The 24,458-nt window shown below is 52.1% G+C and overlaps 3 protein-coding genes across 10 annotated transcripts; all 3 read left to right on the plus strand.

The window, feature by feature from the left end:
* The first annotated feature begins 283 nt into the window (after positions 1-283).
* Positions 284-14,391, plus strand: ARHGAP30 (Rho GTPase activating protein 30). Of its 3 annotated transcripts, XM_068964138.1 has the most exons (13): positions 284-380; positions 4,900-5,002; positions 6,687-6,831; positions 8,012-8,094; positions 8,214-8,321; positions 9,085-9,212; positions 9,383-9,554; positions 9,634-9,737; positions 9,816-9,893; positions 10,169-10,558; positions 11,780-12,045; positions 12,138-12,492; positions 13,135-14,391. In XM_068964138.1, the coding sequence occupies exons 1-13, from the start codon at positions 284-286 to the stop codon at positions 13,743-13,745; spliced, it is 2,640 nt and encodes an 879-aa protein (XP_068820239.1). In that variant the 3' UTR covers positions 13,746-14,391. The 3 variants fall into 3 exon arrangements, with proteins under 3 accessions (XP_068820239.1, XP_068820237.1, XP_068820238.1); XM_068964136.1 differs by having other exon boundaries at positions 12,138-14,391; XM_068964137.1 differs by lacking the exons at positions 284-380; positions 4,900-5,002; positions 9,816-9,893 and having other exon boundaries at positions 6,804-6,831; positions 12,138-14,391.
* A 1,743-nt stretch (positions 14,392-16,134) lies between these two features.
* On the plus strand, positions 16,135-21,863 carry USF1 (upstream transcription factor 1). Of its 5 annotated transcripts, none has more exons than XM_068962374.1 (11): positions 16,135-16,242; positions 18,101-18,193; positions 18,558-18,607; positions 18,771-18,886; positions 19,228-19,329; positions 19,566-19,761; positions 20,010-20,097; positions 20,236-20,294; positions 20,439-20,533; positions 20,785-20,913; positions 21,130-21,863. In XM_068962374.1, exons 2-11 carry the CDS (start codon positions 18,186-18,188, stop codon positions 21,217-21,219), a joined length of 933 nt encoding a protein of 310 aa, XP_068818475.1. In that variant the 5' UTR covers positions 16,135-16,242; positions 18,101-18,185; the 3' UTR covers positions 21,220-21,863. The 5 variants fall into 5 exon arrangements, with proteins under 5 accessions (XP_068818475.1, XP_068818505.1, XP_068818483.1 ...); XM_068962404.1 differs by having other exon boundaries at positions 19,566-19,578; XM_068962382.1 differs by having other exon boundaries at positions 16,184-16,277.
* Positions 21,864-22,142: 279 nt separating this feature from the next.
* Positions 22,143-23,594, plus strand: TSTD1 (thiosulfate sulfurtransferase like domain containing 1). Of its 2 annotated transcripts, XM_068962415.1 has the most exons (4): positions 22,143-22,267; positions 22,495-22,617; positions 23,179-23,338; positions 23,426-23,594. In XM_068962415.1, the coding sequence occupies exons 1-4, from the start codon at positions 22,192-22,194 to the stop codon at positions 23,475-23,477; spliced, it is 411 nt and encodes a 136-aa protein (XP_068818516.1). In that variant the 5' UTR covers positions 22,143-22,191; the 3' UTR covers positions 23,478-23,594. The 2 variants fall into 2 exon arrangements, with proteins under 2 accessions (XP_068818516.1, XP_068818524.1); XM_068962423.1 differs by lacking the exon at positions 22,495-22,617 and having other exon boundaries at positions 22,258-22,267.
* The last annotated feature ends 864 nt before the right edge of the window (positions 23,595-24,458 follow it).

The raw sequence follows: 24,458 nt of genomic DNA on the forward strand, positions 1-24,458 counted from the left end.
GGCTGAGCAGGGCGAGAAGGGCGAGTGCCAGTCTCGGCCACGAGACACAGCTTCTTGCCGGGGTCCTAGCAGCTTCCTCTTCCACAGCTACTTCCGTGTGGCCGGGGCCCCAGAGGCAGGAGCTGCTGCCCATTGCCCAGGCCACCCTCCACCCCCAGTTCTGAGCCCTGCCCCCCTGGGGCCAGGCCAAGCCCAGAGGCTGGCTTGGGATCCCATGGGGGACTAGTAGGGCGAAGGTCTTGGGGGACCGAGGTGGCTGGGCCAGGGCCCTGGGGCTCCGGCCATGAAGTCTCGGCAGAAAGGAAAGAAGAAGGGCAGCTCAAAGGAGCGGGTGTTTGGGTGTGACTTGCAGGAGCACCTGCAGCACTCAGGCCAGGAGGGTAAGGAGGCCAGCCCGGAGCTGCTGTTGGGTGGACGGAGAGGCACGGGGCTTCGCCAGCCTGATCGAGTTTGAGGGTACAGAAGCAGTTTTTCCGGGAGCTCATGGAGAAGGGGCAGAGGCATAGGGTCACCCCCAGGAGGCTGATGCGCAGGCAGAGCCGGAAATGTGGCTCGGTGAAGAAGACTGAGGAGCTCTTCCGTGGGGCCGCCTAGGGTGAAGAGCCTGGGGATGAGAATGAGGACACTTGAGAAGGTGGAAAGACTGGAAACCCGGGAGAGGGAGAAGTGGCGGGGAGAAGATGACAGCTGTGGGCCAGGAGGGGAAGGCTGAGGGGACAGGGTCAGAAAATGAGCGGCTGAGGAGCATGGACAGTCCTTGGGTCTGAATGAAAGAAGGCGTAGAAGGGCCCCTGGAGAGGGTGCGGGTGGTACATGGGAAGGATGGGGATTTCCCGGTTGGAGGAGAAGAGGTTACAGGCCTTTGGTCTCTTTGCAGCCTTGCTGGGCCACAGGTGAAGATGTGGGGTAGGGGTGGTCCCCTCCCCCAGTCTCTGATTCTCTGGTTTTCCCTGTGTAAAGGAGAAGCAGGTTCAAAGTGGAGGGTAAGGCGAGAAGCCGCTAAAATGGGGAACACCAGAAGAGTAAGAGGGGTGGCCTGAGCCTGGTTTGAAGGTGGGGGTGGAGGGTACAAAGGAAGGTGGGCATGAGGACCGCCCCGGGACAGCACCCTCCCTGGATTGCCTAGGAGGGGCTTGGGAACCAGCAGGGCCGGAACAACACTGGCCCCCGACTATGCTTGGTGTGGAGGAGACACTCAGAAACATTTCTGGATTTGGCTTGGAATTGAATGCATATATTCTGACTTGCCCAGCCCAGCTTGTTTTTTGGTACTTTGAGCTCCTCCCAAAGAAGGACACGATTTCTATCGCCCACCCCCCCCCAACCCCACCCCAATCTGTCATTTCCTCTTTGTCCTCCTCTCTGCTCTGGGCTGTGGTGCCTGCAGTGGGTCCCAGCTCATTTCCTGCTCTTAGGCCCGCCCCTGTGTCTCCAGACGCCTCCTTCCCCTTTTCTCCTCCCCTAGAGGCCCCCATCCCCACAGGCCTCGCTTAAGGGAAAACCCGGGCCCCCAGGAAGGGTGTACAACAGCTGAAGTGGTTTCTCTGCACCTTTCTCTTCTCACGGGGCAGAGCCCAGCAGCCAGCGCAGGGCTAACAAGTGGAATCACAATCTTGAGAAAGATGGCTCTTGGCCGAGGGCCACATGCTTTAGCTGGGTCTGATGTTCTTCCAGTTTTCTGCAAACCCTCGGTTCAGCCTCCTCATCCTGGCACTGTCCTTCCCTGTGGACCCGCTGCCAACCTCCTGTTGAAACACTGACCCCACAGCCAACCCAGATCCCACTCCTGTAACCTTCCTGGCCTCAGATGGTGCGGGGCATGTTCTCTTAAAGGGACAGACAGGTTGCTGGGTCCAGATCCTAATGAATCCCACAGAGAGAGAAAGAGAAGCACCTCCTGCCCTTCACCAAAGCCACATCTGAAGCCAAGAGTGGAGGAGAATCTTAGGCTGCAGGGCAGCAGTGCAGCCTTCCCCCATCCCTCCAGCTCCTCCTAGCGCAGACCGGTGGAAAGTTGAAGGATAGAGAGAAGCCATAATCGGCTTCTCTCTTTAAGCTAAGACCCAGCAAAAGTGAAAGTCCACGCCAGTGGAAAGCTGTGTTTCTGGTTAATTTATCCTGATTATCTTGGGTTCCCAAATCCTTGCTGCTCTGCTCCATTTCAGCAACCTCTCCCAGCTCTTTGCCTCAGATAGGTCTCTTCCTTCCTAAGCCCTTATGTGTGTTGAGTTCTTCCTTTTTCTAAACTTTAACTCTTTGAGACCTTGCTCAGGTTTCTGATTCTCCAGGTTGCTAAGCTTAAGGCCCTCCTCCCTGACCTACCCTTTGACTCTCTTTGACTCTACCACCCCAACTCTGAGTCTTTCATCTCTGACCCCATTTCTCTTATCTCTGTCTCCCTGACTCCCCCATCACTCTGATCCTGTTATCTCCTCCCCCATCTCCTTGACCCATTTCCCCTATGGCTTTGACTCCTGAGGCTCTCGAATGTCTTCTTTCACGGCCTCCTCTGGAGGTTCAAAAATCAACAGAGAAGGATGGGGAAGACCTGACTTGGTTGCAGTTCATGTGAAAAGAGCTTGGGATTTAGGTGACAGCAAACTATGAGTTAACAGAGTGATGGCTAAAAGAGCTGGGCTAGCATTAGAGAAGAATGACAGCTTGAATGAGGAGGGTCTGCCCCGTCTCTGCATTCAATGCTGGGAACCTGAGGTTGGGAGACCCTGGCAAATGGGCCCAGATCCTGAAGCAATGGATGTCGAACTGCAGGGCCAGTACTAAGATGAGGCAAGAGAAGTGACTAGGGCACAAAATTTAAGGAAGCTCTCACGCTCAGGGCCAGGCAAGTGCCTTAGGTGCCTCTTTCTTAAGGAGGCATTCACTCTCAAGATCATTTATGTGCACAGCTGGCTCTGGCGTGACCCTAAGAGTGAGTGCTTCCTTAAATTTTGCAGGCTTCAAAAAAAATGTGCAGCCTTGGTGCTTTCCTTCTCCTATCCAAGTCCTCATTCTGGGGTGCACGAGGGCAAAGGGTGTGGACACCAGGTCATACAAGGAGGGTTCAAAATAGTGCTTGATGGATTTATTATTTTCTTCTGTATTTCTAACTTACTTAATTCCACAATGAGCTTGGGATGGATGACTTCCAAAACGCCAAATAAAAAGAATAAATGACTGAAGGAATTAAGTTGAAGGGAAAACAAGAAGGGTGAGCTCAGTGCCCAGAAATGCATTTCAAGTAGTTCCATATGGTTCCAAGGTATGGGCTTCCTGACACTTAAAAAAAGGTAAACATAATCAGATATAAAATTCATAACGCCCACATGAAAAATATAGGTGGCTTAGGAGAAGCACATCTTTTTCTGACACACACAAGACAGGATTTTCTCTGCTGAGTCTCAGTTAATTGGGCCCAGTGTTTTGTCTTAGGCAATATTCTCTATTAAATCTCCAATTCATTGACTAATTCATTGAGTAATTTAATAAACATCTGTTGAGCACCTGCTCTGTTTCAACACTGTGCTAGATGCTGGGGAGGATGTTACTATTTGTCAGAAGGTATAGATACAAAATATACTAATCATAACAAAGTACAATAAGTGCTATAGTACAGATATAAACAAAGGACCGTGGGAACTATAAAACAGGTAATCAGCAAAGAGTTCAGAACTGGAAGTGATGTCTGAGGTGTGTTTTGAGGAATGCATAGGGATTCACCAGGCAGAGACAGAGAGGAAGGCATTCCAAGCAAGGGAAAACATGAGTGATGGTACCAAGGCTTGTTCAAGGAACAGCAAAGGGCTGGACCATAGGATTTACTGGGGGTGGGGGTGGGGGGCGGCGGCGCACGGAGAGGGGGCTGGCTGGAACCGGTAAGGCTGGATGGCAGTCGGATCTGGTTTGTGAAGGGTCTCATGCAGTATACCTGTTGAGGAGTTTTTATTTTATTCTGTGTTTGTAAGCTAAGCATTGAAGATTGGGGTGGAGCAGAGTCTATATGTAGCAAAGGATTTCAAGCATGGAAGTGCTTTAGAAAAATACCTTTGTGGCCTTGTGGAGATGAGATTCAATGCATGGTTTTTGAGGTTTTCCCATGATTGAGACACCATGACAGATAAGATGAGGGAAAGCAAGATGGGTCACACTTAGATCTTGTCCTTAAGGGGCTTACAGTCCAGTAACTGGGGAAGGCTCCAAGGCAGGGGGAAATAACACAGTTTTTTGCATTCTTGGATTTGAATTCTGGCTCTATCAGGTTGATACTGGGCACTCATTACTTCTGTGATCCTCTGTTTCCATGTCTAATGCACAGTGCTTGGCACATAGGTGCTTTTCTCCTGAAGGGACCAATTTGAAGGTCTGTTACAATTTTGTGTACCTTCCTATGACAGATCTAACATCCGTACATTTCACTAACCAGAGGAGGTGCTTCACAATAATGCCCACCAGCTCTGTTCCATCCTGGTTGGAAGAATTAATGCTCCTTTCACTTCTGTAGAGTGTCAGTAAATGCACTTTGAAGACCAGTTTTTTCCCTCTTCCAACTGCATTGCTGTCCCTCTAAAAATTTTGTAGTAGCAACTAGTAATTACAGAGAGAGAAATTTCAGGTCAATAAAGGCAGAACATTCTAATGGGAATGGGAAGTCTGGGGAGGCAGTGATCTCACCCTCACTGGGGGAATTTATGCCAAGACTCTAGAACCAATGGGCAGAGAGATTATAACAGGTTGGCAGGCTGGAGCTGATATCCTGCAAGAATCTTTCTGACAAGTGTTTATTCCATGAGTTTTGCCTTCTATCTCCCCAACCCCCTTCCCTGGTGTGTCCATTTCTCAGACGCTCTGGGATCTCTGATCTCTCAGACCTTCTGATTTTTCTCTCCCCTTCTGCGTCCCCAGTGCCCCAGGTGCTAAGGAGCTGTGCAGAGTTTGTGGAAGAGTATGGTGTGGTGGACGGGATCTACCGTCTCTCAGGGGTCTCTTCCAACATCCAGAAGCTCCGGTGAGTCAGGCAGTGAGGGGAGGGCTCTGCGGCCATGAGGCCAGGAAGCCAGAGGGGTGAGGGGAACTGGGGAGAAGGAAACACGGGTGATAGGTACTGTCCACGGGAGGAGCTCTAGTCTCCTCAGGAAAGGCTGACACCATGCCCCACACTTCCCACAGGCTAGCCTGCACAGACGCATGTGTGTGCACACGCGCAGGCACACATGTACCCACTCCTCCACTCCCACGTGTACCCACCCAGCTTTAAAGACAGCTTTAGATATAATTCACAGGCCATAAAATTTACCATTTGAAAACGTAAAATCCAATGGTTTTTAGTATATTTACAAGGCTGGGCAACCTCCACCACTGTCTAATTCCAGAGCATCACCTCCGAAGAAACCCTATACCCACAGTCCCATGCCCCTTCTCCCCCAGCCCCAAGTCTACTTTCTGTCTGTGGAGTTGCCTATTCTGGACATTACACATAAATGAGATCATATAATGGGAGCTTTCTATGGCTGGCTTTTTTTCACTTAGTATGTTTTCAGGGTTCATACATGTTGTCGCATGCACCAGTACTTCATTTCTTTTTATGGCTGAAAAATATTCCATTGTGTGGTGTTATCACATCTTGTTTACCCATTTATCAGTTGATGGCTATTTGGGTTGTTCCTACCTTTTGGCTGTTATGATTAATGCTGCTATAAACGTTTTGTGTACGAGGATTTGTGTGGACATATGGTTTCAATTCTCTTGAGTATATACCTAAAAGTAGAATTGCTAGGTCGTATGGTAACTCTATGTTGAACTTTTAAAGAAACTGTCAAACTATTTTCCACAGTAGTTGCATCATTTTACATTCCTACCAGCAGTGTATGAGGGTTCCAATTTCTCCATATCCCTGTCAACATTTGTTACTGTGTATCTTTTTGATTATAGCCACCATAATGGTGTGAAGTGATATTTCATCTATATTTGCATATTCCTAATAGCTAATGATGTCAAATACTTTCTGTGTGCTTATTAGTCATTTGTATATCTTTGGAGAAATGTCTATTCATAAACTTTGTTCATTAAAAAAAATAGGTTATTTGTCTGTTTTGAGTTGTAGGAGTTCTTTATGAATTCTGAATATTAGATACTGACTAAATCTATGACTTGCAACTATGTTCTCCTGTTCTGTGGGTTTTCTTCATTTTCTTGATAGTGTCCTTTCTCACACAATAGTTTGTAACTTTGATGTTAAATTTATCTATTTTTTTCCTTGGTTGCTTGTGCTTTTGGTGTCATATCCAAGAAACTGTTGCCTAGGTCCAAGGTCATGGAGATTTACACTTAGGTTTCCTTCTAAGACTTAGTCGCATCCATCTTGGCACGTAGCCAGAAACACAGATTTTAGGCTCATTCCTCCACTTCTACTGACTCCTACATACCCCTGTGCTGCCGCTCACACCTTCTCTACATCCTGACATGTATCCCTGTTCATGCATAGGTCCACTCACCCACCTCACATCCACTCTGCATGTTGACAAGAACAACGCCTTAAGCTTGCTGCCTCATGTGCATACACGCCCCAAGCTCTTCCTTCCAAGTTTCATACACACTGGCCCTTGACCCTGCCTGGAGCCCATCTCTATAGCTCCCCCTCTCCCCACATTGCCCCAGACCCCACCACTCCTGACTACTCTGCACCTCCCCAGGCAGGAATTTGAGGCTGAACGGAAGCCAGACCTGCGGCGAGATGTTTACCTTCAGGACATTCACTGTGTCTCCTCCCTCTGCAAGGCCTACTTCAGGGAGCTGCCAGACCCCCTGCTCACTTACCGGCTCTATGACAAGTTTGCTGTGAGTTGAATGGAAGAGAAGGCTGAGGGTGGCCGCTCTGATGGGACATCCCAGATGAGTCTAATGCCAGACAGAGTCCTAGGGACCCCGCATGGCGGAGACCACATGGAAACGACAAGACCCTTCCCTACAAGTCTCCTGGTCCTGCCATCTCCGCCCTCCCCCGTCCCTCCTTTCCCCAAGGCCTGCAAACCGCACACAGTGCAGGGGCAGACGGGGAGAGCAGACATTGGAAAGCCCTTGGAAATCACCTAGACCAGAGCTTCCCTACATTTCAGAATGAGAACAGTTTCAGGAAGCCAAATGTTTTTCAAATGTGCCCTTCTGTGAACTGTGATTTGTGTGTTGAACATCTCTTGAATAAAAAAATACATGACAGGACTTCCCTGGTGGGCCAGTGGCTAGAGCTCCCGCTTCCAATGCAGGAGGCCAGGGTTCAATCCCTGGTCAAGGAACTAGATCCCACATACCACAGCTAAGACCCGGCACAGCCAAATACATAAATAATGTTTTAAAGGGAAAGAAAATACATGGCAGAAGCGCTATCTTGAACTGAGTAACATTTTTACTTATATTTTTTAAAGTATTTATTTATTTATTGGTTGCACCTTCTAGCTTATGGGATTTTAGTTCTCCAACCAGTGATTGAAACGGGGCCCTCGACTGTGAGAGCTTCCTAACCACTGCAGGGAACTGCCTTAAGTAATGCTTTTTTTTTTTTTTTTAGAGTAACGCTTTTAAATTAAGTTGCATTTTATTGAGCATGACATCATGTAGAGATCCTGAACAGCCAGGGCATGCCATTCAGCCCAAATAGACCAGGCTGAGCGGGCATAGGGCTTCCCGGACACCCTGAAATAAACCATGGCCCCTGGCACGCCCACAAGATGAAACCCCGAGTGTCTTCCAGTACCAGAACACTGCTGATGAGGGCGCTGAGGCAGAGAGGTGACAGGGAGCTGCTCAGTGTCACACAGCCCTAAGTGGCATAGCCAAGAGGCAGTGACAGCTCTCTGTGGGACCCAAGTTCTGTCTGCTACTCCAGTGTGCTTCGAAGATCCAGGGTTGGGGCACGGTGTGGGGTTGAGCACAGATTGTTTCTGAGAGTTTGGCTCAGAGCTCTGGGGAGGCCACTGGGGCAGCACCGGGCCACCGACTCCTGCCCCTTGCTCCCAACCAGGAGGCTGTGGCAGTACAACTGGAACCTGAGCGCTTGGTCAAGATCCTAGAGGTGCTTCAAGAACTTCCGGTCCCCAACTACAGGTGTGTGGGGCTCCCCCCACTAAGCCCAGGCTCTCTCTTTACCTGGGGCCTTGACTCGTCGCTTCTCTTCCGGCCCCCACCCTGTGTGAGCTCTGCCCCATGACGCCTCCTTTCTGCAGGACCCTGGAGTTCCTCATGAGGCACTTGGTGCACATGGCCTCATTCAGCGCCCAGACCAACATGCACGCGCGCAACCTGGCCATCGTGTGGGCCCCCAACCTGCTGAGGTGGGTGCGTGTCTGGGTGTCCTGGCGGAACCTAGCCCCTGGGGAGCCGCTTGAGGATGGAGTGTGGCTGTGTGGTACTGGAGAGGGCTCTCACCCAGTGAGAACAGGAAGGCTCAGGATTACACGGTGTGGTCTGGAGCTCACCTATGGGAGCCCTTTCTCTGAGCTTGAGTAAAGTCCCTAAGAACGAGGCCTTTGTGTTTTATTTTTGGCCACACTGAGTAGCATGTAGGGTCTTTGTTCCCCGTCCAGGGATCAAATCTGTGCCCTCTGCAGTGGAAGGGTAGAATCCTAACCACAGGAGCACCAGGGAATTTCTGGGCCTTTATGTTTTCTTATATTGTGGTCATTTAGCTCAGGGGCTGGAGCAGGACAGGAGATGGGGCAGTGCAGAGTGTGGGAGCTGTGGGGGTTGGGGGGAGGTGGGGGTGCGATGGGCCTTGTCAAATGTTTGTTGAGCAAATATCCTGGAGAAGTGGCCTGCATGTCACTCCCTGTGGTGCACGGTAGACTATGAGAAGTCCTGAGATTTGTTATGCACAGGCACCCTGGTGGGCAGAGGAGGTAGAGACTAATATCCTGAGGAGGGTGTCCAAGAAAGCTTCCCGGAGGAAATGGGCATTTGAGACTTGAATCATGCATGTTGATTAAAAGATGGAATGGGTTTAATGGCATTCAGAGGAAAGGGTGTAAGGTATTTTTAGGGAGAATCTGAATGGGGAAATGCGGTGGGGCTGCAGGGCATAACTCCATACCTCCACAGGTCTAAGGACATAGAGGCCTCAGGCTTCAACGGGACGGCAGCCTTCATGGAGGTGCGTGTGCAGTCCATCGTCGTCGAGTTCATCCTCACGCATGTGGAACAGCTGTTTGGGGGTGCTGCGCTCTCTGGTCAGTGTCCTTCCCACCCTTCACGTCACCACTCTCTGCTTGGGGCGTCACATCAGAGTTAGAGAGTTGCCCTACCTTGGTAGGTAGTGAGTGGGAGGATGCAGTGAGGAGGTGGGTACCTGAAGCCCTCTTTCTGTGCCGGGCTGGCCAATTCCTCTTTCTTTTCCTAGGCAGTGAAGTGGAAAGTGGATGGCGATCACTTGCAGGGGCCCGGGTGTCAGGCAGCCCTGAGGACCTTATGCCACGCTCCCTGCCCTACAATCTGCCTAGCATCCTGCAGGCTGGTGACGGCCCCCCCCAGATGCGGCCCTACCACACCATCATAGAGATTGCAGAGCACAAGTAAGGCCTTCTTCCTGGGCCCTTCTCCCCTGCACTGAACGTCAGGCTCCACCTGCAGTGATTTCTCCATTCCCTCCAGGAGGAAGGGGTCTCTGAAGGTCAGGAAGTGGAGATCCATCTTCAACCTGGGTCGCTCTGGCCATGAGACCAAACGCAAACTTCCACGGGGGGCTGAGGACAGGGGTAAGTCTGCGGAGGTATAGGGGGAGTTCTGCTGAGAGTGCACTAGGTCCTGGCTCTATGCACATGCCTGTCTTGCAGAGGACAAATCTGATAAGGGGACTCTGCGGCCAGCCAAGAGCATGGACTCGCTGAGTGCTGTGGCTGGGGTTAGTGATGGTGAGTATAGGTGTGCACTCGTATGTGTGTGGGGGAGGATGGGTAGGGATGGCCAGTGACTCCATCTCCAGGGAGGGGAGGGCGTTCCTAAGTATGTGTTGGTGGGGTGATCTCTGCCCATCTGGTTGTGAAGGGTTGGCAGTGGTGGCTAAGGGAAGCTGCGCCTGGTGCCTTCCAGGCTATAGACAAAACAGAGGGCACTCTCCAGAGCCTTTCTGAGGTGTGTCCAGGCCCCTTGTGGCTGAGGTTATGGCCTACCTTTCTCTCCCCCACAGAACCAGAGGGGCTGCTCGGATCCAACAGTCCTCGGCCAGGCCCACTGCTGATGGAAAGCCTGGAGAATGAGTCCGTGGAAGCGGCAGAGTGTGAGCAGGAGCCCGACCCAGAGGCGCTGGGTGGCACGAGCTCCGAGCCAGGCACACCACGACCTGGGCGGTCAGCAGTCCGTGCTGGGGGCAGCAGCCATGCAGAGCGCCGTGCTGGCGTTCATATCTCAGAGCCCTACGATGTCAACCTCCCAGCACACATCAGCAATATGCTCAACATACCCTCAAACAACATCTTGGCGGGGCTTGCCCGTGGTCTTGAACGCCCTGCCCCACAGCCTCGGCCAAGCCCTGCCTCTGGCCCCGGTCCTGGCCCCGGCCTTGGCCCTGGTCCCCCAGGTGAGGACCCAAGGATTGCCCAGGGCTGGGAGAAGGGACTAGAACTCTAGGCTGAGGCTCTGAAGCTGGGAATCTGCCCTGGACTGTGGGTAGTTATCTTTAGCTGCCTTTTCAAATTCAAGATTGAGGGAATCCAGTAATATTATTAGGTTGTATGAGCTTCACGTAGAAAGGCTCTCTGGCAGCCTTAGATCACTGACACACCCAAGAATGGGGACTTGTGTCAGATATAGACAATAGGGGTTACTAAGTACAAAGTAGGAAGGTATAACAGGTGGCTATCCAGGTAGCTCAGTGGAAAAGAATCTGCCTGCCAATGCAGGAGAGGCAAGAGACCTGGGTTCGATCCCTGGGTTGGGAAGATCCTCTGGAGAAGGAAATGGCAACCCACTCCAGTATTCTTGTTGGGAAAATGCCATGGGCAGAGGAGCCTGGAAGGTTGCAGTCCATTGGGTTGCACAGAGTTGGACGACTGAGCACAGACACATTAACAGGCGACACGGGTTCAATCCCTGCTCCAGAAAGATTCCACATGTTCAGGGAAACTAAGCCCGTGCATCACAAAAATAGTAATAACAACATGAATGAGAATAGCTAACATTAGTTGAGAGCTTATGATATGCTTTGTTAAGGACTTTGAAGGCATTAGCTCGTTTCATTTTCTCATAGTGTTGACTCAGGTATTGTTATTGTCCTTACATTACAGCAGTGGAACCTGAGACTTATGTTAAGCAGTTTGGTAGGAGGTGGCACAGCTGGAATCTGATCTGTGCTCTGACTCCAGTTCGTAAGTGTCAATAATGAGAAGTACCGAGGCAGCACTGGGTAGTGGGTAAGGATACCGACTGCAGAGTAAAGCAGACTGGGGTCCAAATCTGGGCTGTGCCACTTGTTTGTGTGACCTGCGACACATTTCTCTGAGTCTCAACTTCCTCATATATATAATGGGGATACATACCTGACATTATAAAGTTGTCTTGTGGAGAAAATAAAGCAATGCGTTATGAAACATACAGCACGGTGCTTGGCGCCTGGCAGGAGCTCTAAAAGGCGGCCATAAGCCAATAGTTAGGGATACTGGTCAGAGAGGACTAGCCACAGGAACCATCTGTGCTGGGAATGTTGGGCCCATACTGTAAGCAGTGCTAGGAAGACTGACCTTGGAAATGGTCAGAGCTGGGCTTGACCTTAGTATTCCTGGGACTCTCTCTCTCCCAACAGATGAGAAGTTGGAGGCAAGTCCAGCCCCAGGTCCCTCGGCTGACTCGTGCCCAGTGGACGTGGCCCCTGCCCTGGAGGACTGCCTGTCCCAGGAGGTGCAGGATTCCTTCTCCTTCCTAGAGGACTCAAGCAGCTCAGAACCTGAGTGGGTGGGGGTGGAGGACGGGGAGGTGGCCAAGGCAGGACCAGCAGGAGCAGCCTTCTCCCCTGGGGAGGAAGACCCTGGGATGGGCTACCTGGAGGAGCTCCTGGGAGTTGGGCCTCAGGTAAGGAGGCGCTGTGCTGGGTTTGGGGGTGTTAAGGAACCCAGAGGGTGGACAGGGCCACCGAGTCCTAAGCCATGATGCTGTATTTACAGGTGGAGGAGTTCTCTGTGGAGCCGCCCCTGGATGACCTGTCCCTGGATGAGGCACAGTTTGTCCTGGCTCCCAGCTGCTGTTCCCTGGACTCTCCTGGCCCCAGGCCTGAAACAGAGGAGGAAAGCGCGGAGGAAGTCTTCCTGAGTGCCTATGATGACCTAAGTCCCCTTCTGGAGCCCAAACTCCCAAGCTGGGAGGGTCCAGGCAGTGAAGAGGAAAAGGTGGCAGGGTCTGGAAGACAGGAGGCTTCAGGACAGGATGAGGGCGAGCAAGCCTCGTGTGAAGGTGGAGAGGACCAGGGGGAGCCTGGAAGCAGACGGGACACCGGCGAGGAGGCTGAGGGGAGGCCAGAGAGTGGCGTGGAGGGCAGAGAGCCCACTGAGGAAGGAGCAGAGGCTGAGGGGAGCCAGAAGGTGACTGACAGTTTGAAAGAAGGATGTGGGGAAGAGACAGAGGAGACAGAGGCCACGGGAGAGGAGTCCAAAGGTCAGCAGGAGGGTGAGAGAACGGAGGAAGCTAAGGGTGTGGGACAAACTGGAGGAGAGCAGGCTGAAGACAAGGGGAAGGAAGGAAAGACGGAGAGACAGGAAGGTGCTGAGGAGGGAGATGAAGCCCAGGGAGCAGCTGGAAAGGACTCAGAGCATGAGGCCCAGGAAAACCGAATTGCTGAAGAGAGCTGGGAAGTTGTACACAAACAAGAGGCTGAAGGAGGCAGAGAAGATGAGGTCAAAGGACAAAGGGGAGATGAGGGTCAAGAGGCAGGAGAAGACCAAGGAGATGGTGAAGATAGCAGGATCCCAGAAGCAGCAGCTGAAGGAGGAGCAGGGGAGGTCAGCAAGGAACGGGAGTGTGGACACGGAGAAGCTGAGGGAGACCAGAGAGCTGGAAGTGAACGTGGAGAAGAGGGTTCCCTCCCTGAAGGGCCACAGGTCGAGGCCCTGGAGGTTGACAGTGCCAAAGAGGGCAACTCCCAGTCCTCTGAGACAGAACAGGCAGCCCCACAGCCACCTCGGCCAGAGGAGATGGATCCTGAGGGGCAGCCCAATCCCCTTGGCTCAGCTGGTGGTGTGGGCATGCGCCTGGCTTCCACCCTTGTTCAGGTCCAACAGGTCCGCTCTGTGCCCGTGGTGCCCCCCAAACCACAGTTTGCCAAGATGCCCAGTGCAATGTGTGGCAAGATCCACGTGGCACCAGCAAACCCATGCCCAAAGCCTGGCCGGCTCGATGGGGACAGGGCCTGGGGCTCCCGAGCCTCCCGCTCCTCTTGGAGGAATGGGGGTAGTCTTTCCTTTGATGCTGCTGTGGCCCTGGCCCGGGACCGCCAGAGGACTGAAGCTCAGGCAGTTCGGCGGACCCAGACTTGTACTGGTGCTGGGGACTACAGCCTCATCCCCAAAACCTCCCCCTATAGCTTGATCCCTGCCTACACTCCCCGGCCCCTTAGCTGCCTGGAGATCCCAGCTGAGGGCACAGATGGGTCTGGACCCCGGAGTCGGTTTAGCCTGCCCCCCAGAGAACCCCAACCTCCTGAACCCCTTATGTCCCCCCAGCGACGATCGTATGCATTCGAAACACAGGCTAACTCTGGGAAAGGTGAGGGACTGTAATTAGGACAAGAGCACTGGGCATAAGGGACAGTAGCTGCCTCCAGGGTCTTGGACTGTTTCATCTGCAGCCTGGCAGCTGTAGTGCCCAACTCTATAGGTTTTGGCCCTCCAGCTTCTCTTTTTGACTGTGGGAAGCACTGTCTTGGTCTGTTTACCTGAGCTTGTCTCAGACACAAAGCACTTATCCCTTAGGAGATTCCTGAGAAAGTCACCAAGATCCTGTCCCCAGAGAGAGGGGTCACTTGCCAAAGGGAACAAAGAGTAGGTGGAAAACTTAACTGTTTCTCAAAGTGAAGAATGAAGGGGGAACTTCAGCTGAGGTCCTGCCTTCCTCTGAGGCAATGAACTCTTCATGGAAGTCCAGAGTAGAAGCGGGGTCAGGGCCAGATTGGAGCCTAGTACACACAAACACTTTTAGAGGTTACCTATCCTTGTTCTACTCTTGGTCCCTTGGATACCTCCCGCTTCTATTAACTCCAGATTAGGAGAAAAATGTCCAGGAAACTCTTTGAATACACAGTATTTGTTGGTGGGACTAGTTCCCTTCCCAGCTCCCCAACCCTCTGGCTCCCTGGATCTCTAGGAACCGAGGTCTTATATAGATCTCTCTGGCCTCTTTCTCCTTTGGAATAACTTCCTATTTTAGGGAAGAGGGATGGCGTCACTCAGGGTCTGGGATTGCTTCTCTGGACAGGTTGGGGCCACAGGTCCCAAGGGGCAATATCTCAGAATAAATGCTGTATTTTTACAGATAAATAGTGTGATTTCTTTTTCCTCTTACTAAAGTCTTGAATGACAGATACCATATCTTCCAAGGTGGTGCTAGTACTAAAGAACCCACCTGGCAATGCAGAATATGTAAGAGATGGGGGTTCCATCCCTGGGTTGGAAGATTCCCGGCAGGAGGAAATGGCAAACCACTCCAGTATTTCTGCCTGGTGAATCCAACAGACTAAGAAGCCTGGCAGGCTACAGTCCACAGGGTCACAAAGTCAGACACGACTGAGGTGACTTAGCACGCATAGTTATATTTTCATGTTTGGTCAAACGTTGCGTTCGAATCTGTTTTTATTGTCTGGGTGTTCTTCCTCAATTGTCGTGGTGGAGACCTACAGCTAGAAACTAGAGCTGGGTTCATGGTGGTCAGGAAATGAGGAAGGGAAACTTATATTTACATAATACTCTTTATATGCCAGTAATGCTAGGTATCTTACCTGCATAGAATCTATGCTCTTAACTTTTAGTCCACCTAATAATTCTATAAGGTGGGCACTGGTATCTCCGTTAAAAAAAAATGTTTTATTTGGCTGCACTGGGTCTTAATTGAAGCATGTGGGATTTTCCATCTTAGTTGCAGCATGTGGGCTTTTTTTGTTGTTGCTGCCTGCAAATGCATCCTTGTGGCATGTGGGATCTAGTTCCCTGACCAAGGATGGAACCTGGCATCCCCTGCATTGGGAGCACAAAGTGTTAGCCACTGGACCACCAGGGAAGTCTCTAGTATCTCATTTTGCAGGCGAGGAAACAAAAGTTAATCAGGTCAAAATGTTTGCCAAAGGTCTCAGAACGAACACGTGGCAGAGGTAGGTCTGAGACCCAAAAATTGTCTGGCTCAGGGTCTGAACTCATTCCCTTACACCACACTACTTCACATCCATTAACGGTAGGTCCTGACTGAAAAGAATGGGAATTAAGACACTTTTCACAGAAACTGAGACACAAAAACTAGACGCCTTCGGGGTCTTGAGTGACTACAAAGGCTAATGTTGCTGTTTAGTCGCTAAGTCCTGTCAACTCTTGGCGACCCCACGACCTGTAGCCTGCCAGGCTCCTCTGTCCATGGGATTTCCCAAGCAAGAACACTGGAGTGGGTTGCCATTTCCTTCTCCAGGGGATTTTCTCAACCATGGGATGGAACTTACGTCTCCTGCACTGGAGGATTCATTACCGCTGAGCCACTAGGGAAGCCTGGCTAACACTAATACACATGAGCATATCCAGATTTATGTATGTCAACAGCCAATAGGAAACTTCAAATAGGTGGCCTGATTCAAGATGCCCTCCCAAATAGCTCTTTTTAAAGACAGCGCCTCTGCCTCCATCTGATGTCTGTCTTTTGATATAAGCTCACTTCTGGAACTAAAAAGGCCCTGGCCAGCAGATAAATGGTAGCACCAAGTTAATCGTCCTTCTCCCGTTCTTGCCTAAAGCCACTTGGACTTCAGTGTCCTTCTCCCAGGACCCCAAAGGGTTGTTTCTTCCCAGTACCAGCACCGCCCTATACAAGCCCGCATCCAAACCCTCAGCAACATGGAGGGAACGGAAGTCGGGCGGCTCGGAGGCAGAGACGGCTGGGTGGGTCGAGAGAGACACTTCCGCCCCTCACCAACATGGCGGCGGGCCGGGAGTGCGCATGATCAGCTGTCCCTGGAGATACCCGAGTCCGGAGAGGGAGAACACGGTCGGGGGAGATCGGCGGCTGCGGCGGCTTTGGCCGGTGAGTGCAGGACATAGCGGGAGTCTGGAGACTGGGTGAGCCGGCGACGCCTAGCAGCTTTGATTTTGTTTCCGTTTTTTAGGTTCAGGAACTCCTGGGGCGGAAGTCTTTGTTTTGAGGGAGGGGGCCGTGCCCAGTTCTTTATCTCCTACCCGCTTTGTGGGCCGAACTCACTCCCCGCCCCCGGGCGCGCACATCCCCGCCCTCCTGCGCTGCCAGCCGCGGGCCGCTGGGCCGGAGACCGCAGGGCTAGCTGAGCCCCCGGCGTCCTTCCCTACCTCTGAGGAGCAGCGCGGGCTGGGGGTGAGCCCGGCAGGGCTAGCCGGGTCACCGCGCGGGCCCTTGGGCTCGCGCCTGGCCGTAGCTCAGCTGCTGAGCGCCTGCTGGTTGGTGGGGCCGCAGGGAGACGCCGCATTCTCAGGCGAGGTCTAGGTGCTTGACTTCTTTGCGGACTTGATTTTTCCCTTTGTGTCCAGACTTAGCTAAGCTCTTTCAGGGCCCTCCTTCCCGGAGCGTGCACGCCACAACATCCTAGCTCACTTTCCGTGTTGCATACCCCTAAAGCTCAGGAAATGCTTCCGGATGTCCAACTAAGATTTGAATAAGTAGCCTGACCCCGTTGCTGATTGTCCTCAGAGGCTGCTCCTGGCTGACAGCTGTGGCATAGAGCCGCCTCTTGTACCCTGCCCTCTGTTTGATTGCTTCCTTTTGCTGTCAGTGCTGCAAGCTTCAGAGGGGGCATTTCCGCCGCAGGTTTGAGGATGGAGCCGTAGGTGGTCTTGAAACACTGGTCCTACTTCCCCCTTAGGGGCTGGGATCTTGCAGCGCTACTTCCTCTGGACGGTTTCACTTTCAGTTCCTTTTTTTTTGGGTTAACACTTTGGATACAAGCTTTCCATGACTCATCCGCTGAAGATAAAGGTTTGGGGGACCTTATGGGTAGAGAATTTACAAAAACCTTACCCCTTTCCTGTCGAGATTATTTTATTGCTTTACGCTGTATAGCTGTTTCCTTCTGGAGGCGCCTTCCTTTGTTTTTCCTGCCCACCTCCCGCCGCCCTCCAGCCGTCTCCCCCCACCCCTAGCCCGTCCCCCCACCCCAAAACCCCCCCACCCCCGTTAGGGCCTTAAGGCAGGCACCTTGTTGATGGATTCCTCCCCCATTGTCTCCTCTTTCCGAACCCTAGAGTTTTCTCCGTTCTTGCTGGGTTCAGTTGATTTGGAGTTGTCATGGCAACATTTGAGCAACTATGTTGTTCTACAGGAAGGCTTGGTGAATAAAATAGTAGGGGCTTGAAGATGATACACTAGGGCTTTAAGGTCTTTTTAATGAATGACCTATATCTGGACTTCCCCAAACAACAGCCAGATCAGTAGAATGGGGCCCAAGGGCCAAGTCTGGCCTTTATGGTTCTGGAGGTTTTCTTTTCCTAGATCTGAGGACAGGAATTTCTTGGTGTTCAGTATATGTGCCTGAGAAACTGGAATAAGGATCAGGGTCTATGGTCCTGTATTTTTTGATAGCTGTGGTCTAAACATGGCCCTTCCTAATCCCGATATGGCAGATCATAATAGCTTTCATAATGATCCATCCAGAAATATGTTGTTTTTCAGTCTTTCGGTATAATTATCCCCTCTCCATCAGAAGATGGAGTGAGAATTGGAGAGGCAAGGAACATTATTTGTAGAATTGCTTTTTCAGTCATTGTAGGCAGCCTTCAGCATCCGAATGGAGAAAGCTGGTTGTCCCCTGCAGAAGATTGGTTATGTTCCTGGATGTGTCTTCATGGAGCCTAGGTTCTAGAAATAGGAGAGCTTTCAGTTTCCTAGACTCACTGGACTCCCTGATTTCTACCAGGACTTAGCACTCAGGCCTGTGAGGCAGGAGATACGAAGATTTCCAGAGAAGGACCAGTTCCTCGGATGTGCCCCCTCACAGAGAGATGAAGGGGTGAGTGAAGAAGAGGTAGGGCCTGGAATGGGAGATGGGAGGCCTGGGAGAATGCAGAATGGCTAGGAGCACTGGCTCTGGAGTCAGGCAGACCTCAGTTTAGGTCCCAGCTATATCACCTAGCTATGTGATCTGGTTTTCTGTTTATAAAATGCAAGTAGTGCTACCTACTCATAATTGCTGTTCTTAGTACTAAATAAGATACTGCCTGTTAAATGCTTGGCTCAGTGCTAAGTAAATACCAGCTCTGGTTATTCTAACCTCCCCTGGGAATGCCAGTGAGTTTGGGAGCCATATGTTACTGGGCCAGTGAGCTTTTCATTCACTTTTTCCCTTATTCTTCCTCTTGTCCCTTCACAAACAGGCAGCAGAAAACAGCAGAAACCGAAGAGGGGACGGTGCAGATTCAGGAAGGTGAGTGGGAGAAACAGAACTGAGCTGAGGCCAACAGCCCATTGTGGTCTTGCCCTGCAACCCATGGGCCTATCACCTGTTGTACCCTTTTCCTTTTAAATGACACACAAGTGCAACAGAGGGAGAGAAGCAGTAACTCACAGACTTTTTCCTTTTAATTCAGGTGCAGTGGCAACTGGGGAGGACCCCACCAGTGTGGCTATAGCTAGCATCCAGTCAGCTGCCACTTTCCCTGACCCCAACGTCAAGTACGTCTTCCGAACTGAAAATGGGGGCCAGGTAAGGGAGGGCGCCAGGTGGCTGCAAGTGTTACCTGGGGTTGGGATTGAGGGAGGTGATTGAACCTGTCATGGGGAGACTTGGTTTGGAGGATGAGGTGAAGATGTGGACTAATTGGAGGGTGGGAGTTGGAACGTGAGATTTACAGTAGAGATCGGTATGGGGTGGGGGCTATGCTGAAACCACTATATGGGAAAAGGATGGGAAATGGCTAAGTATACGTCTCTGAAGGATTCTTTTGGGGGGGCCCTATCCAAGAGAAGCTTTATGAGGGGCTCTGGAGTCCCTAGCACTTACTCTCTTGTTCTTTCTTCCCCTCCTCCCTTCTTCTCTGAATCTAGGTGATGTACAGGGTGATCCAGGTGTCTGAAGGGCAGCTGGATGGCCAGACTGAGGGGACTGGTGCCATCAGTGGCTACCCTGCCACTCAATCCATGACCCAGGTACAGGGGTATGGGCTGCAGAGGGGACTTGAGCTCTGAGTAGTAAGATGAAGAAGGGAACTAACAGGATGGGTGTGGCTTGGGATAGTGCGACATCTGGGGCTGCCTTGACCCAAAGCACTAGACTCTTCTTCTCTGGATGTTTCTCCGTCTCCTCACAAGAGAGAGAGCTGCAGAGTAGTTCATGGGAAGTAGCTGACTGTCACTTGTCTCTGTTCTCTTGCTCCCCTTCCCAGGCGGTGATCCAGGGTGCGTTCACGAGTGATGATGCAGTTGACACAGAGGGGACAGCTGCTGAGACGCACTATACTTACTTCCCCAGCACTGCAGTGGGAGATGGGGCAGGGGGTACCACATCGGGGAGTACAGCAGCTGTTGTTACTACCCAGGGCTCAGAGGCACTACTGGGGCAGGCGACCCCTCCTGGCACTGGTGAGATATTATGTGAGGATGCTGGCTGGAGGGGCTAGGATAGGCTGTGGGACATGGCTGGTGGGCAGTGGGCCTTTACTCGTGATCCCTTAATGATCACTAAGACCTGGGCAGGCAGTGTCTGGGGCTGCCCTTCCAGCAGGAGGCAGTGTGTCTTGTTTTAGAGGAGGAGCCCAGGGCCTTGTCCTTAGAACTTGGTGAGGGTCCTAGTCCTGTGTCCTGACGGAACCTCCCTTGAATCTTCACAGGTCAGTTCTTTGTGATGATGTCACCACAGGAAGTGTTGCAGGGAGGAAGCCAGCGCTCTATTGCCCCCAGGACCCACCCTTATTCCCCGTGAGTAACGCTTGTTTTTTCTCAGTTACCAGGAATAGTCTTGATTCTTTCCAAAGATTTCGTGCAGTTCCTCACCCCAGACTCCAGTCTCAGTTTTTGACCTTGCCTCACTCTGGCCACCCTGGGCTCTATTGTTAGGAAGTCAGAAGCTCCCCGGACAACTCGGGATGAGAAACGCAGGGCTCAGCATAATGAAGGTAGGCATGATCCACATGTGAAGCTTGATGCTGTCTGGTGGGATTGGGGACCTTTCTGATGTTGAAAGGAGAGGTTAGGTGATTTTACCCTGGGGCCTTTGGTGAGTTCTCGCCAAGTCACCTTGTCCTGTACTTGCCCCACAGTGGAGCGCCGCCGCCGAGACAAGATTAACAACTGGATCGTACAGCTGTCCAAGATCATCCCAGACTGCTCCATGGAGAGCACCAAGTCTGGCCAGGTCATGGAAAGACCCTGGTAGTGGCAGGATGCCTGAATTCTGTCTCCTGGTGTTGCTTCCAGAAATGGTAGACAGTGGGCACACATGGCGGTAGCTCTTTCCTGTCTGTCTCTGAGGTTCCTGAATCCCTGGGAGATGTTATTTCACCATCCTTTAAGGGAAAATGAGGCCCAGAGTGTGAACATGCTTTTGGAAAGCAAGCCAGGTATTTTTATATCCTAGTCCTTATTGTGTTGGCTTTTTCTTAACAGAGTAAAGGTGGAATTCTATCCAAAGCCTGTGATTATATCCAGGAACTTCGGCAGAGTAACCACCGGTTGTCTGAAGAACTGCAGGGGCTTGACCAACTACAGCTGGACAACGATGTGCTTCGACAGCAGGTCAGACCCGCCCCCGCCCCCCCCCCCCAACCCCCCGCCTCAGGACAGCTGTCCTCGACCTCCCTAGCCACCAACCCAGCTCAGGACTCCCTATTTTGTTTTCCATAGAGAGAGCTTTATCTTTACCTCGTCACTGGTGGGTGTCTGCATAAGTTCAGAGACTTGGGTGTGCTAACTTTTCTACCTATTTCCCTTGCTGCTCTTTCCCATGTCCAGGTAGAAGATCTTAAGAACAAGAATCTGCTGCTACGAGCTCAGCTGCGGCACCACGGAGTAGAGGTTGTCATCAAGAGTGACAGCAACTAACTCTGGGGACTTGGGCTCTAAGCTCTACAGCCCCTTTCCAAGAACTTCAGATAGCCCAGGAGCCACAGGCTAATAACCCCGTGCCCCTTTCCTTCACTGCCCACATTTGGCATGGGACTGGGGGGAGTTCAGAAGGCATATCTTTGAATTAAGGCCCTGTGATCTAGCAGCCTGCAGTGGTGTGAAACACACACATGGGTGTGCACCGACAGTCTTGCCCAACCAGCCCTACCATGCAGCCCCTGGGCCCTTGTGCTCCTCTTGCACAATGCATGTGCTGTCTCCATGCTGGACACTGGACACTAAACTGGGGGGCTTGCCCCGTGTTTGCTTAAAGTGCCAGCAGAGGGTCTGCTGACAAGCAGTGTTCTGGCTTGCCCCAGGACTGGCGCTTCCCACTGGTTCTTCCTTTCCCTGGAGCTCGAATGTGCTCCTCAGGACTCTGGGGAACAGGCTTTAGCAGGAAGTGGGGATCAGAGGCTTAGCAGTGGCTGCTGCTCCAGGAAGAGGAGATTGGCCAGCAAGCAGTTGAGGCCTATGCAGGTTTCTGGCACCAGGGAGAACAGGAGGCAGGGCCCACTGGGGGCCTTACCCCATTGTGGGGACGGTATTTTTTTTTTTCCTTTTTTTTTTTTTTTTGTAAGATAAAATGTTCAGAGCCATGACTGTCTCTGGGTCTTCCTCCCTTTGTGCGCTCCAGGCTGGAAGGGAGGGAACACACTGCTTTGACCAGTAAGGGTTGGGTCAAGTTGGGTGAGGTATCGGAGGTCCTATAGTTACGACAATGAGTCCTAGTACTTGGGCCAGGCCAACGTGTCGTTGGCCGTCCACGCCCACAATCGCGAGGATTTCTCTAGCGAGCGCCTTAGGAGCACCGGGAACAGGTGCCGCGGGAGCTGTGCGGGAGGCGGTGCCTTTGCTTCCGGTTCCGGTCGGTCTCAGCTCAGCTGCAGCTTCGGGAGGGCGGGGGAGATGCTGCCCGCTCCCAGGGGGCGGGCTGGGGCCAAGTTCCTGATTCTCACATTTGCGGTGCGCACCATGGCTGGAGGTACCTGTAGGGGAGACCTGGGATCCGGTCTAGGGCAAGTTGTGGCCTTAGGAGCTCTTGGAACGCCCCCAGTGGAGGTGTACGCGGAGGGAGGCGCGAAGGGGAGGGGCGGAGGGGTCCTCACGCATCCCCCGCCAGGTTGGGGCGCTGCCAGGTGAGGGGGCCCCGGCGGCAGGCGAGCTGGCGGCAGTCCTGCTTCCCTCAAAGCTCGCGTGCCCCTTCCTCAGAGCCTACGGTCTCGCTCCCTGAACTCCGTTCGCTCCTAGCCTCCGGCGGGGCTCGGCTCTTTGACGTGAGATCCCGGGAGGAGGCGGCAGCTGGAACCATCCCTGGGGCTCTCAACATCCCGGGTACGGGATTGAGGGGGGTAGGGTGGGATGGGGTGAGGGGGTGTGGGGGGGGTGGGGAAGCCCTGGTGGTGGATTGGAGACAGTTTAGGAGGGTCTTAGCTAATAGAACCTCATTTAGGATGATGTGGGAAGGCACTGGTTACAGGGGTCCGGTATTCCTGTGGCTCCCGCCCCCCAAACTTCCCTTAAGAAGGGTTGATGGGAGGCGGATCCTGGCAACGGAACTGGCCCTTCCAGTTTGAGGGGGTAACAGGCAATGAGGAAGGGGCAGGCCAGATTCACACACTTGACCTCCCCAAAGCTGGATGCCTGAGTTTGCCCTTGCCTCCTCACAAACTAGGGAAGTGGCTTCCATTCAGAGTTGGTTTGGCTGACCAGTGCAGGTAGGACGTATCCTGTCCTCGAAGTGGATGGGGGCGGGGGGAGGAGTTCTCACCATGTGTTGTTTTGGGGCTCCTTGGAGATATGTTCGACCACAGGACCGGTCCTTCCAGACCCAACCGCTGAACCTGAGATTGCCCAACTGCCAGCTTTCCATTGTATCCTCTTGACTCCTCCCAGTGTCAGAGTTGGAAAGCGCCCTGCAGATGGAGCCAGCTGCTTTCAAGGCTTTGTACTCCGCTGAGAAGCCAAAGCTGGAAGAGAATCTCATTTTCTTCTGTCAGATAGGCAAGCGGGGCTTGCAGGCTACCCAGTTGGCCCAGAGACTTGGATACAAAGGGTATGGGCTTGGTAACTGCGCGGGGCGGTGGTGACTAGGGCTGCCTCCTGGGCTCTGTCCTTCCCTCACCCCTATTTTTCTTCACAGGGCTCGGAACTATGAAGGGGCCTATAGAGAATGGCTCCAGAAAGAAGGTTAGGTAGAATGTGGCATACTGGATGCTCCCTCCCCACTTCCGGTGGCCGCCTTAACTAAGAGTGATGAAGGGGCTGACTTGTTGGGTTGAGCAACTTCTTATAGCGCTGTGCATGAAAAGCAGCAAATAAAGAGCATTTAATCAAAGTATTGGAAGCCCTTAATTTGTCAGGTGAACTGAAAACAGTTCTAATCATAATCTAGACTTCAGTTCAGCCCTAGGTCCTTCTTCCAGCATTCATCTGCCCCTCCCCCCCCAACCAAAACCAAAACACCCAGAAGTTTGCTGAAACACTATAATCCAGAATCACCTGGTAGCTTAAAAAAAACAAACAAAAAAAACTTGGGCCTCATGTCAGATTTGGTGGGTTTTTACCTGGTTTACAAGGTCCACGACTGAGCGACTTCACTTTCACTTTTCACTTTCATGTATTGGAGAAGGAAATGGCAACCCACTCCAGTGTTCTTGCCTGGAGAATCCCAGGGATGGGGGAGCCTGATGGGCTGCTGTCTATGGGATCGCACAGAGTCAGACACAACTAAAGTGACTTAGCAGCAGCAGCAGCAAGTAATTCTAATATGCGGTCAGGAGCCAGAACTAGACCAGAGGTCAGTAAACTATGGCCCCACTTGGTCTTGCTACCATGACCATTTGTTTACACATTGTCTGTGACTACTTCTGTGCCAAAATGGGAGAATAGTTGCAACAGAAACTATATATTCTTTGAAGTATCTAGTCCTTTATAGAAAGTTTGTGTACCCTTGCTCTAGGTCTTCAGGTCCCCAGCCCCAACCTCACTTCCCTCAGACTTTGTCACTGGATTGAGGAAATGAAATGGTTCTCCCAGGCAGTTGGGTGAAGGAATGGATGCCACCCCTAATCCCAAGCATAGATCACAGGTATGAGGAGCTCCTCCTGTGCCACCAGAAAGAGGTCCGAGTTTTTACCAGCACAGTTCCTTGATCCCACAGTAGATTTAACAAA

The sequence above is a fragment of the Capricornis sumatraensis genome, chromosome 2, assembly GCF_032405125.1.
Source record: "Capricornis sumatraensis isolate serow.1 chromosome 2, serow.2, whole genome shotgun sequence".
Taxonomy (NCBI): Eukaryota; Metazoa; Chordata; class Mammalia; order Artiodactyla; family Bovidae; genus Capricornis; species Capricornis sumatraensis.

Coding starts and splice junctions, on each gene's coding strand:
- ARHGAP30 (XM_068964136.1), top strand. CDS start 284: ATGAAGTCTCGGCAGAAAGGAAAGAAGAAGGGCAGCTCAAAGGAGCGG. Junction 381..4,899: donor GCAGCACTCAGGCCAGGAGG/GTAAGGAGGCCA, acceptor CTGCGTCCCCAG/TGCCCCAGGTGCTAAGGAGC. Junction 5,003..6,686: donor TCCAACATCCAGAAGCTCCG/GTGAGTCAGGCA, acceptor GCACCTCCCCAG/GCAGGAATTTGAGGCTGAAC.
- USF1 (XM_068962374.1), top strand. Junction 19,330..19,565: donor CCACTCAATCCATGACCCAG/GTACAGGGGTAT, acceptor TCCCCTTCCCAG/GCGGTGATCCAGGGTGCGTT. Junction 20,914..21,129: donor ACGATGTGCTTCGACAGCAG/GTCAGACCCGCC, acceptor TCCCATGTCCAG/GTAGAAGATCTTAAGAACAA.
- TSTD1 (XM_068962415.1), top strand. CDS start 22,192: ATGCTGCCCGCTCCCAGGGGGCGGGCTGGGGCCAAGTTCCTGATTCTC. Junction 22,618..23,178: donor TGGGGCTCTCAACATCCCGG/GTACGGGATTGA, acceptor GACTCCTCCCAG/TGTCAGAGTTGGAAAGCGCC. Junction 23,339..23,425: donor CAGAGACTTGGATACAAAGG/GTATGGGCTTGG, acceptor TTTTCTTCACAG/GGCTCGGAACTATGAAGGGG.